The sequence below is a fragment of the Phascolarctos cinereus genome, unplaced genomic scaffold, assembly GCF_003287225.1.
Source record: "Phascolarctos cinereus isolate Bilbo 61053 unplaced genomic scaffold, phaCin_HiC Scaffold_4;HRSCAF=312, whole genome shotgun sequence".
Classification (NCBI taxonomy): domain Eukaryota; kingdom Metazoa; phylum Chordata; class Mammalia; order Diprotodontia; family Phascolarctidae; genus Phascolarctos; species Phascolarctos cinereus.
In genome coordinates, this window is record NW_027555847.1 from 694,605,847 (window position 1) to 694,618,507 (window position 12,661).

At 52.4% G+C, this 12,661-nt stretch overlaps 1 protein-coding gene across 1 annotated transcript in view; it reads left to right on the forward strand.

Moving 5' to 3' along the window:
• Positions 1–12,661, forward strand: part of NCOR2 (nuclear receptor corepressor 2) — a 361,555-nt gene that overhangs the window by 134,578 nt on the left and 214,316 nt on the right. The window contains 1 exon segment of the mRNA XM_078154258.1: positions 4,764–4,935. Coding sequence (XP_078010384.1) covers positions 4,764–4,935 — 172 coding nt within the window.

Below are 12,661 nucleotides of genomic sequence, written 5' to 3' on the forward strand. Positions count from 1 at the left end.
GATGCTCTTGTATCTTCTAAGCTTTATTTTTGCTAATATAGATGTACTCCTAACTCCTGCGTTTTACATCCGCTAATATAGTTGGACCCCTAGCTCCCAGGCTTTCTATCTGCTAATATAGACACACCCTCAACATCCTAAGCTTTACATCTGCTAATAAAGACCCCTGTGGAGCTTCCTCTAGACCAGGAAAAACAAGGTCTTCCAAGCCTAGACTTTTGGGAGCTGGAAGAGATGATCTGGTCCAGTTCCCTTAATTTACAGATGAGCGTCAGAGGGGGAATGACTTGCCCAAGATCACACACAGGAGTAGTGAGGGGCTTAGCAGGGTATGACTATAATCCAGCTCTCCTGGCCTTTTGCCACCACTTCTGAGAACTATAAAAGCTCTTTGGAAGACTATAGGGATTTTAAAGCTCCTACACCCACCCTGTCTCCTAAGAGAGTTCTTTTATTTGTTGGGGGGGAGGGTATGAAAGGAACCTACTGGATGCGTGAAACAATTCACAAGTGTTAGTAATCAAAGGTACAAAGCTTGGGAGGTAAGGACAAGTCTCTATTAGCAGATATAAAGCTTAGGATGTTGAGGGTGTGTCTGTATTAGTAGATATAAAGCCTGGGAGCTAGGGGTCCAACCATATTAGCAGATGTAAAACTCAGGAGTTAGGAGTACATCTACATTAACAGGTGTAAAGCTTGGGAGATCGGGGTGCTTCTGCATTAGCAGGTACAAAGTTGAGGTCAGGGAGCATCTACATTAGCAGACAGAAAGCTCGGGAGGTCGGGGAGCATCTAGCAGATGGAACGCTGGGGAGGTCAGGGAGCATCTTTGTTCTGAAATTGTTTCTGACAATACTCCAGTGAATCCATGATGTCATTGATTTGGATGTCCATGTCGGTCATGTGGTTTGTCGCCACCCCTCGGGAGTCTCTTGCCCGAGTTCTTTATCGGGGAAAGAGCACGGACTGTGTTGTCAGAAGACCTGGATTCCAACTCCACTTCTGTCGCTTGAAACCTGGGCGACCTTGGGCATCTCAGGGCCTCAGCTTGCTCACCTGTAAATGGTGGGGTTGGACTGTGACCTCCATGGTCCCTTCCAGATTCCACGTCGGGTAGTGGCGCTGGGGGCAGAGCCACCTCACAATCCTCCTCGCCTTCTCCCTCTACTGGGCCGCTCCGCTTCCTCGTGCTGGGTGGGAGCCGCCAGCCCTGCCATCTGCCCCGCCCCCGTGCCCCACAGACTCCAGTGCAGGCCCTGCCCCTCTGTACTTGGGTACCTTTCCAGTTACCCTGAAGCCGAGGGGCTTTTGTTTTAGGGGAGGTCTCCCCTCAGCAGAGTGGGGGCTCCTTGGGAACAAACGCTTCTCATTCTTCTCTTGATCTGTTCAGTGCTTGTGCAGGCACACAGTAAGGGCTTAATAAATCCTCCTTCCCCTTCCTTCCTCCCTTCTCTAATCTGTGCCCCCGCAACTACGTTCACCACAAGGAGGCCGCTCAGTTTATGTGGCGCCTGCCTTGATCTCACCCACTCTGTATCACCCTCTATTTTACACATGTCCCAGGTGAAATCCTTTGCTCCTGTTCTTGTTCAGAATGGCTTGTGTGTCAGTCCTTGCCTTATGCACAATGATTATTTCTAATTATTTAGTATCAGAGCAGAGAGTCACTCAGCAAATGGTTATAACGTGCTAACTATGTGTCAGGCTTTGTGGAAGGTCTGGTGATTTAAAAAATAAACCAGTCTCAGAGATCTCTCTCTCTCTCTCTCTCTCTCTCTCTCTCTCTCACACACACACACACACACGTGCAGAATAAATATAAAAAAACAGGCAGTAGAGGGAGGGAGAGACGAGGCATTAGCAGTTGAGACGGTCAGGAAAGGCTTCATATAGAAGGGGATGTTCAAGTTGCATCTTGAAGGAAGTGAAACATACTCTGAGGTCAGTCGGTAAGCATTTATTAAGCACCTACTGTGTGCCAGACACTGTGCCAAGTGCTGGGGATACACTGAAAGGTAAAAGACAGCCCTGCCCTCAAGAAGCTCACAATCGAATGAGATAGAGGCAAGGAGGGATGGCATTCCAGGCAGGGTGGTGGCCAGGTATGGGGAAAATGGAAATGGAGAGAATAACACACGTATGGAGCAGAGAAGAGGTTAGTTTGATGGGACTGGAGAGTGTAGGAATGGCATGATGTATTTGATAAAGCTGAAAAGGTAGGTTGGGAGCCAGATTGTGAAAGATTCTCAATAATAATAATTAATAATAATAATTTTAGATAGCACCTACTGTGTGCCACTACACTGTGCTAAGTGTTTTGCAAATCTCATCTCATCCGATCTTCATGACGACTCTGGGAGGTTGGCACTGTTAGTGTCCCCATTTTACAGATGAGGATGCTGAGGCTTTGAGGGGTTCAGTGACTTGTCCAGGATCACACAGATAGTATCCGAGGCCCTATTGGAACTTGGGGCTTCCTGGCTCTAGACCTGGCCCTCTGTCCACTGCCCTCCCTGCCTAGCTGACCCAAATGCCGGACAAAGGAGTCTTTGTTTGACTCTAGAGGAAGTTGGGAGCCACTGGAGATTACTGAATAAGAGAGGGGCTGTGGTCAGCCCTCTGTGCGTGTGTGTATGTATGTGCGTGTGTGTGTGTGTATGTGTAACACCACGAGTAGCATGTTGGGGTTCAGAAGCTGGACCCTCATTCCTTTCTGGTAGAAATCCAGGGTCATTTAAGGAGCTTTGTAATTTCCTGAAGACAACCCAGCCCACACCTGTTTTTGTGGGTGTGAACCTTGGGATGTAGGTGTGCATCTTTATGAGTGGATGTGAAATCTGGGATGTGGGGAGGTAGTCATCATCTCTCTTATTAGCAAGTGTAAAACCTGGGAAGTGTGTGACGGGGGTTATTGGGTCTTAGCGCTGGAAGGGCCTGCCGAGCTCTTCCTCATTTCACAGATGAGGAAAAAGGCTCAGAAAGGAAGAGGGACTTGCTTAGGGATTTGAACTCAGGTCCTCTGACTTCCACTCCCCGCACAGCACCTCTTAAAGTGTTTCTCATGATTCATCTCTAGACCAGAAGGTGATGATGGAGGTGGAGGGTGGGCAGAAGCTACCTGGGCATTGGCCTCCGCTGGGGATTCCTGCTGGATTTCTGAGCTAACCTTGGTGCCCCGAGGGTGACGGCTGGGCTTTGGTCCCTGGTTTTGGATGTAGGGTGAGTGGGCCTTTCCAGACTCAGCCAGGGCTTCTGGAAGGGGCTGAGGGCGCCACTCGAGTCCCGGGCTGCTGGGACCTGGTGCAGCCCAGAGTTGTCAGAAGGCCGGGATCTGGCACCGGGCGACTTCTCCAGGTTCCTCTTGTATAAAATGAGGGAATTGGTTGGATCAGAGGGACTTTGGTCTTTTCCTCGGCGTGGGCAGTGGGGCCGCCTGTCCAGCCCCCTTATTTTATGGGCTCGGTGAGCTTGTCCTGGGGCCCTGAGTCAGGATGGAACCCAGATCCTCTCATTTGGAACAAGTCATACGTGTAAAGCGCTTTTGCAGATTTTGAGGTGCTATGGAAATGTTAGCCATTATTATTATTGTTGTGGTGGTTGTTATCATGATTATCATGTCAGAGCCAGCCCTCTCCATGGCGTCCCCCTGTGCTGATTTCCGGCTCTGGTCACCAGGAGAGTGGAGCAGGCTGGGGGAGCATGGGGACCTGGGGGGACTTTCTACCTCTTGTTGGTTTTGATGTAAGCCAGAGCTCACAGTCGGGTTGGGGGACAGCACGTGAGCGGGGCTGTCCGAGTTTCTGTGTTTCTGGGAGGCCAGGGTAGAAGAGCCCAGGGGTCTGGTCCGGGCTTTGCTCCTTTGGGGAGCTGTTTACTGGCTCTTTGCCTCAGTTTCCTTATCTGTAAAGTAGGGATGTTATTACTGGTGCTCTCTCTCTCACAGAGCTGTCATGGGGATTATCACGCGAGGTGATCATAGGCCTTTTCAAGGTGTTGATCAAGCAAGTCTCCAAGTGCCACCTCTGTGTGTGTGTGTGTGTGTGTGTGTGTGTGTGTGTGTGTGTGTGTGTGTTGGGGAAGGAACATGCAAAAGGAAATAGAGAAGACATTTTGAGTGATTTCGTGATGTGTCTTGGAGTGAGGACACTGAATTTGAGTCTTGTCTTAAACATGTCCTAGCTGTATGACCCTGGCCAAGTCACTTTACCTCCATCTTCCTCTGTTTCCTCCTCTGTAAAATGGGGATAGTGATAGATTTAGCCAGGCTCACGCTGCTGGTAAGTGGGAGGCCTGGGATTCCCTCCGGGCCCTCTCACTCTCAATCCCCGAACCTTCCTCTTGCTCCTGAGCCAGAGGTGCTGGCTGGGTTGGGGCAGGGCCTTTCGATGGCGCTGAAGGGTGGGTCTCTGGCCGGGTGAGAGGCAGATCCTCTGCTTTCATGTGCTCATTTGGGTGTTCTGGTGGCCTTGGACCCTGGCTTCTGAAAGCCTCTTGAGCCTGGTCAGGAAGAGGCCGTTAAAAAAAAGGTCTTTATTGATGTATTTGTTTTTACATTCGCTCCATTTCACAATATACTTTTTCCCTACCCTGTCTCGCCCCAGCCCCCAAGAGCTGCGCCTTATGACAAAGAATAAAAAAAAAATGCTGTCATCGCATAATTAAGCAGTGTTCTGGCCTCTGGTCCCCCACTTCTGCAGGTACCAGAGGAGCTACGGAGAAATTCAAAACAAACTGACCTGCCACATGTCCTTTCTCCACCCCAGGTCCCAGGAGTTACACCTGCGGCCAGACTCCCATTCTTACCTGCCTGACCTGAGCAAATCTGAAATTGAATACATTGAGACTAAGCGGCCTCGGCTGGAGCTGTTACAGGAGCCGCTGCTTCGGCCCTCGCCTATGCTGGCCCAGCATGGGGGCACTGAAGACCTCTCCAAGGTAAGAGGAAGACCCCTCCCCACCCGTCCTTGGCCGTGTCCTCCCGCTGCTGGCCCGGTGGCCTTCTCTCCTCAGCAGCCTGCGTGGCCTCTTGGATTCTCGGCAGGATGTCAGCTTCCCAACTTTGTCCTCGACAAAAGCCTGTGGGCACTTCTGTTTTCATCTGTCCATCATTTGTCCTGCCGTCCATCCTTTTGTCCATCTATCCACTCAGAAGTCTGTCCTTTGATCAGTTTGCCGCTCTAATGTCCATCCATCAGCTTTCCATCCCTCCAGTCATCCTTCTCTTCATCTGTGCTTCCATTCATGTATCCAACCATCTGTCCACCCATCTGTCCATCCATCCATCTATCCCTTAAACAAGCCTTTATTTAGCACCTACTAATACGAACTTCTTAGGCACAAGAGTCTTTTCAGTTTTCTTTCCACCCCTTGTGCCTGATGTGATGCTCAGCACATAGTAGGTACTCAATAAATTCTTTTGCTATTGAATTCAGGAAAAAAATAAAAATAGAAGGAAAACCCAGCCTCTGCCTGTGTGGAATTAGGTGGGAAGACAAGCTTTTAAAAAAATCTATACATATATGTGTACGTTTGTGTGTATAGATGTGCGTTTATATATGTATATATACTTAAATATATGTGTGTAGCTTCTAGGCAGAAAAGAAAAGCAATAATGCTCTTCTTGGACGAATTCTCATCAGTGGCTTAGGTAGAGCATTGACTATATAGCAGCAATTATAGGTGACATTTATGTGAAGTTGTAAGCTGAGCAAGTCCATCAGTCATCAGCATGTGCTTATTAGAGCCTCCCGTGTGCCCGGCACCGTGCTAAGAGTCTGAGCTGCTGAGTTTACATTCTGTGAAGGAAAGCTGAGCGGCCACATACAAGTGTACCCCCACCGCCCCAGACACACATGTGTCTCTGTGTGTATGGATGTGGGTGGGTCTGTACGCTGGGAGGGAAGCCTTCCGCCGATGTTAGGCACAGCTGGTGCGTTCTGTAGAGTGCTTAGGCCTTGGAGGTAGGAAGACGAGTTCAAATTCTGTCTCAAACACATACTAACTGGGCAAGTCAACATAATCTGGCTGGGCCTCAGTTTCCTCATCTATAAAATGGGGATAGCAACAGTGCCTACGTCCTAGGGAAGCTGTGAGATTAACAGTGCAGTGATGTTTGTAAAGCACTTTGCAAACTATTACTAGCTGTAATTTTTATCAGTGTTATCGTTATTATTACATAGAATAAATGTATATATGGAACAAACATCGTCTTTAGGGAAGGGACGGCACTAGCTGTGTTCACGTGGAAGACATTTTGAAGGAGGGGAATTTTACGTGCATCTTCTCATTTTATTTCCCTAATAACCCCGAGGGCTAGGGACTCTTTCTGAGGCTCAGAGAGGGGGTGTGTCTGGCCTCTGCCACTGCCTCTCACGGTACCAAGCGATGATGTGGGCAGGAGGCCTTTAGACAGGACAAAGCCCTCTGTGAGTGTCAGGCGCCTCCAGGTTGGTCTGCTGCGGTCATCCCCTTTTGTTTGTCCACCTGCCAGGTGTGCCGTGCCCCACCCTCTCCTGCGCCCCAGTCAGTGAGAGCTTTGGGATCCTCTCTGGTGCCAGCTCTTCCCTAATTGATGTTTGCCACGGTTGAAGGAGTGGATGTGCGGGGCTGCCTCCCCTTCTGGTCATTAGCCACGTTAGTGCTGATCCTTGGAGAGTTGGGGAGCTCGGCTGGCGTCTCCTGCCGTCCCTGCTAATTATGTTTCCCCACAGTGTGACTCAGAGCTCACAGAGGCTCTGCCTGCCGTCCCTCCCTGGTCCTTGCTCAGGCTCCTGGCCCTTGAGGTTAGGGGGGTGCTGGCCCAGGAGCAGAGCCTGGGGGAGTCTTGAGAGGGCTGGGGGGCAGAGGGTCAGCCCTGGATCTTCATCTGGTGTCAGTTTGACTCGGGCATCACCGGGCAGGGGACATCCACTTGGAGAGGGGTCCTGTACTTGGCTGAGGGACAGAGAGACAGAGTGATGTGGGGGAAGGCTGGGTGCTCTCCCTGGTGGGGGGGGTGTCTTCCTCCGGGGCCCATGGACGTGTTTTAAAAACACTTGGATAATGATATTTCAGCATGATTGGATTCCTCTCTGAACCTCTGCCTTTCATCTTGCACACTTACGCCCCTGGTTCTAAGGCAGTCTCCATCCATTGGCTTCCTCGCCAGCCTGCCAAGAGGTGTCCTGGACATAAGAACGGTTAAGAACTCCCTTCTCTGGAAGCACTGGGGAGACAGAGGATCTGAGTTTGAATCCTAAGGACCCTTCACTTCAGCCCACGGTTCTCAGTTTCCTCATCTATAAAGCTTCAGGGATGTAAGAGATGATCACAGAAGTCCCTTTCAGCTCTGGCGGTCAGAGCCCTTTTAGAAAGGTTTGTAAAGGAGAGCGCAAAGGGGCAGCTAGGTGGCGCAGTGGATAGAGCACCAGCCCTGGAGTCAGGAGGACCTGAGTTCAAGTGTGGCTTCAGGCACATAACACTGACTAGCTGTGTGACTCTGGGTAAGTCACTTAACCCCAAGTGCCTCACCCAAAAAAAAAGGAGAGTGCATGGCCCAGTAGAGTGAGTGTTGTTGGAGGTAGAGACGAAAGACCCGAGTGCTAATCCTAGTTCTGTGCTGACCCAGCTAGCTGTGTCGGACAGGTTGCTTTCAAGGCCGTCCTCAGTTTCCCCTTCTGTAAGATGAGGGGGTTGGACTTGCCAGCCCTTCGGTCACTTCAGGCTTCCGGTCTGTGATCCCAAGGGGAAGCAGGAGAGATTGCGTCTGGCTGGAGGTCAGGCAGGGAGACTGCCCGGGGGTCTTTGTGTGTCAGGGCTGCTGGTCAGAACCAGTGCTTTGTGTCTCTCTGGGCATTTGGAATGCTTTCCTTTCTGGAGTTTGGTTAGAGCCTGTTGCGTTTGGCAGATGTGCTGTGTTTCTGGTTTGTGTCTTTATCCTGACGTCCTGTCTCCCCACCTTGAGGTCCCTGGTGCCTTTCCGGGGCTGGGGGTGCCCCCCTTCCTCTGTGAGACAAAGAGACTTTCGCAGGCTGAATGCTGTGCCCCTGGAACAGCCATGACCTTGATTCTCAAGGAATGGGGCATTGCCTGGGCACAGAGCCAGCCCCGGGAGTGCTGTTGACTGCAGCTGGCCAAGGCTGAATGGGTGGTATTAGCCAGTCAGGCCTGCCCGCTGCCCTGCCAGGCCTTGATCTGACAGTCAAATGAGGGCTTGGCTCCCCCATCCTGGGACTGTGCCAGGGCGTTGCTGAGGCAGCGGAGTGGGGGTGACATCAGGATTGGTTGTCCTGATGGTTGGCACAGGTGCCCAAGGTCAGCAGGATCCTGGAAGGAGCAGCGAAGCTGCTGGTAGCAGGAATGGTGTGCCTGGCGCACCAGATCAGGATGAGCCCCCAGCCGCAGTGGTAGCGTCAGGACTTCAGGACCCATCTGGGCTAGAGAGCATCTCTGTCCCCCAGCCACGTTCCTCCTGTGCCCAGCCTGACGTCCTCAGATGCAGGCTGTTAGTCATGCAGGGAGACTGGGGAGGAGAGAACGTGGGACGGTTTGTCCCCTTCTTTTGGGAAGTAACCCTTTTGAGGCACTTGGGGAGAATTGAACGTAAGACACCTGAGGGCAGGGGCTGTGTCGTTCTCCGCCTTTCTTTAAATTTTTGAGTCGCCAGCATCCAGCCCAGAGCCTTTTTGTTGGTGGGCGGTGTTGCCCTGGTGACACATCTGTGCCAGTTCAGCTGAGATGCTCCTCGGCCTGTCCTCGGCCCAGCTGCTGAGTTTGGTGTGACCCGTCTGGAGTGTACGCCCCTTAGATCCTCAGCACTAGCACGGTTCATGGCACACAGCGAGTGGACCTTCAGCAAATGCTTGTTTGATTGGACCGGGCTGGCTTGGTGGCAGAGGACTTTGGTGAGACCTCATGTGCAGCAGGCACTTGATCATGTTTGCAGAGCCCAATGGAATCGCAGTTGGTGTGAACCTCATCTTACAGACTCCTGCAGTGTTTTTCTCGGCGCCTGGGGGTGCTGACAGGCAGAGCAGTGGGCCTCCGGAGCTGAGCCTGCACGCCTTGCACCATTTTGTGAAAAGCACAGGGAGGTCTGAGATCTCGGTGAGTCAGCAGAGATGACAGAAAACGGGAATAGCCCGTGTTGGAGAGGCTGTGAAGAGACGGCCACACTCATGCATTGCTGGTGGAGCTGTGAATTGGCGCAGCAGTTCTGAAAAGGCATTTGGAATTAATGCCGAGACAGTGACTGATATATCTATATACGCTGGCCCATATATTATTCTACGCATATAGGAAGAAGGGTCTCAAATACACCACAGTATGTATCATGGCACTTTTAGTAGTAGCAGATATTGGAAACAAAGCCGGTGCCCGGTGATTCGAGAGTGAGTGAGTCGTAGTGTGGGTAAAATGGGACGTTACCGTGTTGCCAGGAGCTACAGCTGTGAGGAATACAGAGAAGCACGAAGACTTAGATGAACTGACGTAAAGTGAAGAAAACCGAACCAGGAAAACCACGTACCCATTGACCACGGCGGGGTAAATTGAAAGAATGACAGCAGAACGTTCAAACCTAGTTGCCGTCAGAGTGCAATAACCAGATTTGTCTCCGAAGGAGATAGGAGCGTGCATGTGGTGCGTGGAAAGAACGTTGGAGTTGGGATTGAGGACCTGGGTTTGAGTTCTGACCGTTAGTTACCTGTGGGCCCTTGAGGCAGGTGGGGGTGGGGGGGGTGAAGTCAAAAAAGAAAAGCCCGCCCCTGTCGTCTCTGGGTGCCTGGGCCTATGCCCCGAGGCTGTCGCCTCTCTGTTGGAAGGGGGGCATCAGTTTTCAGAAACTGTAGCTGGTCTTGATTGGAGAACGTAAGTCTTTCAGAGTCGTGGGGGCTTGTTCTCTGCTGTTTGTTCAGTCTTTACGGTGTTGTCGCTGTGGCACAAACCATTCTCTGGGTTCTGCTCGCGTCACCTTGCATCAGCTCATACAGGTCTTCCCAGGTTTCTCCGGAACCGTCCCCTCCATTGTTTCTCCCAGCACGTTAGTGTCCCCTCACAGGCATGAGCCATGGCTTGTTCAGCCACGCCCCAGTTAATAAGCACCGGAAGGTTCCGTTTCTTTGCTCTGAAACCATGGTGTCAAGCTCAGATGGAAGCAGCCGTGAAACCGACTTGAACATGAGGGGATTGGGCAGGGCGTGTTCTCTTTTGGCTCTTCCTTGAGATCCTTGGCCATCTGACAGTTTCAGGGCTGCTGGAGGCTCAATCTCCAGAGTGCTAGGCTTACGTGGAGTCAAGAGACCTGAGTTCAAATCCTGCATCAGATACTTCCTGGCTGTGTGTCACTGGATAAGTCACCTCACTCTGCCTCAGTTTTCCTTACATGTAAAATGGGGATCATTCTAGCTTCTACCCTATAGATTATTGATCAAATCAAGTGAGATGACACACATGAGGTGCTTTGTAAACCCCAAAGTGCTTTGTAAATGAGAATTATTATTATAATTATCATAACCTTATCACTGCAGGATTGGTGACCTGGTGATGAATTGTTTGGCCAGATGTCTTGAGCCTTGGAAGGGGGGCAGTCTGTATCAGGACAGAAAGGCCCTTGGTGGAAGGAGGGGGGGTCTTTGTGTTGCCTGAGCAGGGGGAGAGAACACTGGCTGGGGAGTCACAGGACCTAGGTTCGAATCCTACTCTTACTACTTGTGTGGCCTTGGGTGAGTCATTTCCCTTCACTGGGCCTCAGTTTCCCCATCTGTAACATGAAAGTGTTGGGTTAGATGGCCTCTCAGGCCTGTGTGGCCATTTCACATTTCTGTAGAGCGGAGGACAGTGAGGCATCCTCGTGTCTCAGACACGTCCAGATTTCAGATGTTGGGAGGTCAGGAGGAGGTGGGAGGACGAGTCCTTGGCTCTCGCTGCATGCTTGGGCTGGGCCCCCAGCCCGGCTTCAGTGGGGAGCAGGTGGGCGGCCGGAGGGGTCGCAGCGAGCAGGAAGGAAGGCCTCTCTTTGTCCTCCCCCGCAGCCTCTGGCCGGCATCCAGATCATTCTGTGGGCTGTGGGGAGCCGTCCGGTGCCCGGTCTGCAGCTGCCCTCACCCCCTGCCTGGTGAGATGGGGGTGGTGCCAGAAATGCAGATGGGCTGGGCCACCCACAGAGTGCAGGCTGGCAGCGGGAAGGGAGAGGGGGGCACTGACGCTCACCAGCCCCTGGGCATCCACGGCGCAGCCCTCTCCTCCTCCAGGGCGGGAAGCGGGGCCCAGACGGGCCAGAGATCTGGTGACTTCCCGATGTGCCAGGCAGCCCTCTGGCCATGCCGTGGGTGGCGTCACTGCAGAGAAAACAAGCGAACTCGGGAAATGCTTCGAGGATGCTCATCTCTCTGCCTCAGTCCTGGGTTCTGGTCCTGCTTTCCCGGCTGTCATCTCTGTGGCCTCAGACAAGTCACCTAACTTTGGTCTGGGGATAAAGGGTTGGACCTAGTGCCTTTCAGGGCCCTTCCAGTGGTTGCTCCAGGGACCTTGAACACTTAGTGCCTGCGTGATCTAGGAGGTGGGCCTCAGTTTCCTCATCTGCCCAGTGGCCTCTGGGGGATCCTGAGATAGAGGGACGAGGCCCCCGCCCCTTGTGTTGGTCCTGATGGCAGGTGGCAGCAGAGCGCGTGGGACAGTTCATTTATCCAGAGCTTTAAGGGACTCGGCGTTCCACACGTGATGGAGTAGGGCCCTACGGCAGCCCTGGGAGGCAGGTGCTCTTGTGATCACCCCCATTTGACAGATGAGGAAAGTCACAGGTGAAGTGACCCAGGTCACGAGGCTGGTCACATCTGAGGCTGAGTTTGGGGTAGCCTGTTGAGGGTCTTACCCCAGATTTTCCTGACCCCAAGGCCAGTATCTTCTCCTACTGGACAGGTGTTAGGATGTCCATTTTACAGATGAGGAAGCTGAGGCAGAGATGAAGTTAAGTGACTTGCCCAGTGCCACACAGCTGGGAAGTATCTGAGTCAGATTTGAACGAGGGTCTGGATCCCAGTGGGCTCCGAGGTCACCGAAGCTGCGACACTAAAAGGTGCCCGCTCCTGGAAGGAGGAGCTCACCTGGCCGACAAAGGTCCGTCTAGTCTGCGTGTGCTCTTTCCAGCAGCAGCAGTGGGGGGTGGTGCGGGCTGCTGGGCGCTAGGAACACTTGGGGGAGTCCCGGGACAGCAGGAAGGCCAGTCAGTCAGTACTTAGGAGATTCGTTCGAACTGGTCACTGGAAGGTCAGATGCTGAAGCTTAAACGCTTTGTCCACATAATGAGAAGATGAGACTCACTGGAAAGGACCCTGATGTTGAGAAAGACTGAAGGAAAAAGGAGACGGGGGAGGGGAGCGGAGGCCATGATGGATGGAGAGTGTCCTAGGAGCATCGAACGTGAGGTCAGGAGGTGGAGTAGAGAAGGCTGTTATGGGCCCCAGGGTCAGGGAGAGTCGGACTATACCCAACGACTGACCGACAGCAGTGCAAGCCCAGGCCACCTCGCTGCCGAGGGCACGGCAGAGGGGAGTGTTCGAGACAAGATTTGAACCCAGGCCTTCTGACTCAAGAGCCAGAGTCTTTCCACTGTACCACCATACTGCTCCATTTCACAGATGAGGACAGTGAGGCTCCGAGGGGTTCCATGCCTGGCTCAGGGTAA